General features: G+C 41.1%; 1 protein-coding gene across 1 annotated transcript; it reads right to left on the bottom strand.

Moving 5' to 3' along the window:
• Nucleotides 1–746: 746 nt before the first annotated feature.
• On the bottom strand, nucleotides 747–5,723 carry LOC129859077 (apolipoprotein D-like). The gene is made up of 5 exons (XM_055928434.1): nucleotides 5,565–5,723; nucleotides 4,453–4,567; nucleotides 4,233–4,354; nucleotides 3,975–4,060; nucleotides 747–1,817 (listed from the first exon to the last, which is right to left on the bottom strand). Exons 2-5 carry the CDS (start codon nucleotides 4,561–4,563, stop codon nucleotides 1,591–1,593), a joined length of 546 nt encoding a protein of 181 aa, XP_055784409.1. The 5' UTR covers nucleotides 4,564–4,567; nucleotides 5,565–5,723; the 3' UTR covers nucleotides 747–1,590.
• Between the last annotated feature and the right edge of the window lie 277 nt (nucleotides 5,724–6,000).

The raw sequence follows: 6,000 nt of genomic DNA, 5'->3' as shown, positions 1-6,000 counted from the left end.
ACTGTATATAGCCTCGCTAATGTATATAGCCTCGCTACTGTATATAGCCTCGCTACTGTTATAGCCTCGCTACTGTTATAGCCTCGCTACTGTACATAGCCTCGCTACTGTACATAGCCTCGCTACTGTATATAGCCTCGCTACTGTATATAGCCTCGCTACTGTTATAGTCTCGCTACTGTTATAGCCTCGCTACTGTATATAGCCTCGCTACTGTATATAGCCTCGCTACTCTATATAGCCTCGCTACTGTTATTTTTCACTGTCTTTTTACTGTTGTTTTCATTTCTTTACTTACCTATTGTCACCTAATACCTTTTTTGCATTGTTGGTTAGAGCCTGTAAGTAAGCATTTCACTGTAAGCTCTACACCTGTTGTATTCGGCACACGTGACAAATAAACTTTGATTTGCCAGAGGTGCTGTCTGTCTCGGGTTCAGAGGAGTCAGCTCACGGAAGAAATGACGGAGCACGATCCTGTTGTAAGATCATGTGTCTCCCCCCAAGAAGCGTGCGCACACACACACACACACACACACACACACACACACACACACACACACACACACACACACACACACACACACACACAGAAACACAGACACACACACACCCTTGTCACAACCACACTTTATAGTGGCCACATCAGTACTTGCTGTTTGACTAGATGCTCAGGAGGGGGTAGCAGAGATTGTTTGTCCCAATAGCAATCTAAACACTTTTGCAGAAGAAAAGACAGTCATCAGTTTGACTTCAAAACAAAACTTTAATTACTAATATACAGACTACATGACACGTATACAGCTACACTTGTTCCCCCAGTTCCCTTACCTGTGAACATCTTTATATGATGGGAATACTGCGTGTGTGTGTGTGTGTGTGTTTGCCCCTATAGGAACCGTGCCCAACCCTCAGAGAACTAACTCATGCTGTCAGCATTCTATTCATCCCACAAAGAAACCGTCACCATCGTTACATAGCTAGACATTTAATCAACCAAACTACCTTATAAACTAACAGATCTCCAACTACAGACCATAAAGACTCTAAATATACAATTCATGTGATAGTCTAAATGAGATGGTAGGTAGTGATATGTTGGATGGTAAGATTATAAGACCAACTGTCAGTGTATATAAACTATTATAAACTGGGTGGTTTGAGCCCTGAATGCTGATTGGCTAACAGCCGTGGTATATCAGACCGTATACCACGGGTATGACAAAACATTTATTTTTACTGCTCTAATTATGTTGGTAACCAGTTTATAATAGCAATAAGGCACCTCTGGGGTTTGTGGTACATGGCCAATATACCACGGCTAAGGGCTCTGTCCAGGCACTCCGGATGCGTCGTGCAATATACCACACCCCCTCGTGCATTATTGATTAATTAGACACGAGAGGTGGATACTAGGTCTAGTATTTGATAGTTGTATTTCTGTCTGTAACTATAGAGGTAGGGCTAAATGACATGTGGATAGAGCATTGGGAGTAGGGGAGAAGTGTCTACGGCGTTAGGACTAGGGAAGTGGACACATAAATAACCCTTTAACCCTACAACCCTAACCGCTGACCTCTAAACCTCCATCTAGTCGCAGCCCGTTTGATCAGTAACACTCATCTTGAAGGTGTCAATGTTTTCTTTAGCCAGCAGCTGCCTGGCGTACTCTACTTCCTCTGCAGGCAAGAAGCGGGAACGTCCCAGGATCCAGGCGTAGTCGACATGGAAAATCCTCAACACGTCAGTACAGCTGTACACCACCGCTCCACTCACATAGTCAGTACTCAGCACCCAGTACGGACTATAGGGAGTGACTGAGAGAGGGTTGGAGAGGGGGGGAGGGGGGGGGAGAACAGGTCGAGAGGGATAGAGATTAAGACAGACTCAGAGTCAGACATTATGTTTTTATCATATTAACTGTTCTTTCTCTCTGAGTCGGAGCTGAATTCATCCAGGACACTAGATTAACAAGACTTAAGCAACAGTAGACATTCAGCAGAGACTCAATAGTTATGGTAATATAGTTGTAGAGACTCAATAGAGTCCTGGTAACAGAGTTATAGACAGTAAAGACTCGTGGTAATAGAGCTAAAGACAGTAGAGACTCGATAGAGTCCTGGTAACAGAGTTATAAACAGCAAGGACTCAGTAGAGACTCGATAGAGTCCTGGTAACAGAGTTATAGACAGCAAGGACTCAGTAGAGACTCAATAGAGTCTTGGGAATAGAGTTATAGACAATAGAGACTCAATAGAGTCATGGTAATATAGTTATAGACAAAGGAAACTCAGTAGAGACTTGATAGTCATGGTAATACTGTCTATAACTCTATAACTCTATTGTCTATAACTCTATTACCAACCTCTCCGTCAATGTGAGCAAGACAAAGGAGCTGATCGTGGACTACAGGAAAAGGCGGTCTGAACAGACCCCCATTAACATCGACGAGGCTGTAGTGGAGCGGGTCGAGACTTCCTTGGTGTCCACATCACCAACAAACTATCATGGTCCAAACACACCAAGACAGTTGTGAAGAGTGCAAGACAACACCTTTTCCCCCTTAGGAGACTGAGAAGATTTGGCATGGGTCCCCAGATCCTCTAAAAGTTCTACAGCTGCACCAGTACCGGAATGCCAAGTCTAGGACCAAAAGGCTCATTAACAGGTTCTACCCTCAAGCCATAAGACTGCTGAACAATAATCAAATGGCCTCCGGTTTATTTACATTGACCCCCCCCTCCATTTATTTTTTACACTGCTGCTACTCGTTGTTTATTATCTATGCATAGTCACTTCACCCATACCTACATGTACAAATTACCTCAACTAACCTGTACCCCCCAACATTGACTCGGTACTGGCACCCCCTGTATATAGCCTCGTTATTGTTATTTTATTGTGTTACTTTTTTATTATTTTTTACGTTAGTTTATTTGGTAAATATTTTCTTAACTTTTTCTTGAACTGCACTGTTGGTTAAGGGCTTATAAGTAAGCATTTCACTGTAAGGTCTACACTTGTATTCGGCGCATGTGACAAATAAAGTTTGATTTGATCGAGTCATGGTAATAGAGTTATAGACAGTAGAGACTTAATATAGTCATGGTAACAGACTTATAGACAGCAGAGACTTAATATAGTCATGGTAATATAGTTATAGACAGTAGAGACTCGATATAGTCATGGTAATATAGTTATAGACAGTAGAGACTCTGTAGAGTCATGGTAACAGACTTATAGACAGCAGAGACTCCGTAGAGACTTGATATAGTCATGGTAATATAGTTATAGACAGTAGAGACTCGATATAGTCATGGTAATAGACTTATAGACAGTAGAGACTTGATATAGTCATGGTAACATAGTTATAGACAGTAGAGACTTGATATAGTCATGGTAACATAGTTATAGACAGTAAAGACTTGATATAGTCATGGTAACATAGTTATAGACAGTAAAGACTTGATATAGTCATGGTAACATAGTTATAGACAGTAAAGACTTGATATAGTCATGGTAACATAGTTATAGACAGTAAAGACTTGATATAGTCATGGTAACATAGTTATAGACAGTAGAGACTTGATATAGTCATGGTAACATAGTTATAGACAGTAAAGACTTGATATAGTCATGGTAACATAGTTATAGACAGTAAAGACTTGATATAGTCATGGTAACATAGTTATAGACAGTAGAGACTTGATATAGTCATGGTAACATAGTTATAGACAGTAAAGACTTGATATAGTCATGGTAACATAGTTATAGACAGTAAAGACTTGATATAGTCATTGTAATAGACTTATAGACAGGGCGGCGGGGGCGGGCGGGCGGGGGCGTAGAGACTTGATATAGTCATGGTAAAGAGTTATAGACAGTAGAGACTTGATATAGTCATGGTAAAGAGTTATAGACAGTAGAGACTTGATATAGTCATGGTAATAGACTTATATACAGTAGAGACTCACAGTAGGAGAAGCTGACTCCCAGTTTGGCTGGTTTTTTTGGGTCCTGGACCACTGCTGTCCCCTCCACAGTCCGCACCTTACCTTTACTGGAGGCACAGATATACACTGTCACCACTTTTAGAAAAAACATGTCTATGAGAAAACCGTACTAGCTTTCAGTTCAGGGAGGACAGTCGACTTCTAAATGTCTATGTATGAGGTAAAGTTTGACATAGTTCAGATACACTTAAACACTCACACACAGAAATAAATACTGACTAGAACTGGGAGTTGAGGACTCTGATGGTGCCGTCTCCCCTCAGAGTGTAATCGGCCTGGATGCATTTCCCTCTCTCAAAGGATGCTGGAAGTTTCGCTATCTCATACCACGTGCCCAGGTACTAATAAGGGTAGGAGAGGGGTTGTTAAAAATGTACGCTTTAAATCACAAAAAAGCTCTGTGTGTGTGTGTGTGTGTGTGTGTGTGTGTGGTGTGTACCTGCTGCAGGTTAAAGTTGGGCTGGACACTGGGGGTGGGGCATGGACCCCAATGGTATGTCTGCGCGGAGACCAGAGGGAGAAGGAGGAGGATCCAAAATATAGGAAACATTTTTCTTATGGGAGAAGAGGAGCGATGGGGGAAGAACGGTAAAGCCGTAAGGTAGTGTACAGCTGTATGCCAATGAAGTACAGGTAACCTTGAGAACAGGTTAGCGTGAGTATCTGAAATGCTTTGCTTTACATTCCATCTTTTGTTCCTTTGACATGCCATCTGAACGATTGAAGTCTGCAGGCAGACTACATGACACCTATACAGCTACACCTGTTCCTCCAGTTCCCTTCCCTATGAACATGATGGGGATTGTGTGGGTGGTGTGTGTGTGCTTGTGTGTGTGTGTGTGTGTGTGTGTGTGTGTGTGTGTGTGGTGTGTGTGTGTGTGGTGTGTGTGTGTGTGTGTGTGGTGTGTGTGTGTGTGTGTGTGTGTGGTGTGTGTGTGTGTGTGTGTGTGTGTGTGTGTGTGTGTGTGTGTGTGTGTGTTTGTTTCCCCCTATGGGAACTGTGACCAACCCTCAGAATACAAAACATACCAGCCTCAACGACCTTCCTCTTACATTGAAAAACATCACAAAGCTGCCAGTGTGAATTAAATAGAAAGCTTTGCTCCTAATTCTCAAAGACGGGTTGTAAAAAAATACAGGTCAAAACATAGTGTCCAAAACATAATGTTATACTGTACACTTAATAATAATAATACATTTTATTAAGCAGATGCCTTTCAGGACTACATAAAGACCTACTTACTCGACTGTAGGCTAGACTAGTCTTTATTTCAATATGGTTTGTTTACATTGACAAAGGAATTCAGCCAAATGTCATCCCATGATGTCACACAGTCACTTTAAATTCCTATGTTCCAAGCATGCATCATGTTTTATATTAAGTTTTAAAGAAACTAAGTTATTTGAATATTCAACAGTTCATAATCAGTTCTTACCAGTATGCTATTAACTTTATCTCTTGAATTTCTAGACACTCAAATATGTTACATAATATATTTCTAAACAATACTTTTTCACCACTTAGAGTTCTATAAGAGAAATGTTTCTTACCTGTGCTCTTTTTACACACTTTATGAAGAAATAGGAACTGCACAAATATGTCTATTCAGCAGAATATATTTCCTAAAGTTGCAGCATGACTTAAGTCTTGGGATGACAGAGTCTGTGTGTCTGTCTAAGTCGTCACAGAGTGCACCCAGCACCAGGCAGGTGATTATGAAATTGTTGTCATGAGACCGCTCCCTCTCTGGGTGCATTCTGGAGAGAGAGGGGTAGTGTTTGTACACCAAATAAAAACATTAACTATGCAGCTGTAATTAAATAAAAAAATACACTGAATTATTATTATTATCAAATTATTAACATCCCCCCTCACCTGGCCTATTTGAATTGGTCCTTGTGTGCAATTTGGTGCATAATCTAGGGGGAACAACATCACACTGCTACACACACAAGGAAAAGGGCTATTAAAATGCTTAGGGGTTAG

This window comes from Salvelinus fontinalis, chromosome 7 (genome assembly GCF_029448725.1).
Source record: "Salvelinus fontinalis isolate EN_2023a chromosome 7, ASM2944872v1, whole genome shotgun sequence".
NCBI lineage: Eukaryota > Metazoa > Chordata > Actinopteri > Salmoniformes > Salmonidae > Salvelinus > Salvelinus fontinalis.
This window is presented reverse-complemented; position numbering and strand designations above follow the sequence as displayed.

Coding starts and splice junctions, on each gene's coding strand:
- LOC129859077 (XM_055928434.1), bottom strand. CDS start 4,563: ATGTTTCCTATATTTTGGATCCTCCTCCTTCTCCCTCTGGTCTCCGCG. Junction 4,355..4,452: donor CCAACTTTAACCTGCAGCAG/GTACACACCACA, acceptor TACCCTTATTAG/TACCTGGGCACGTGGTATGA. Junction 1,818..3,974: donor GGGAGTCAGCTTCTCCTACT/GTGAGTCTCTAC, acceptor ACCCTCTCTCAG/TCACTCCCTATAGTCCGTAC.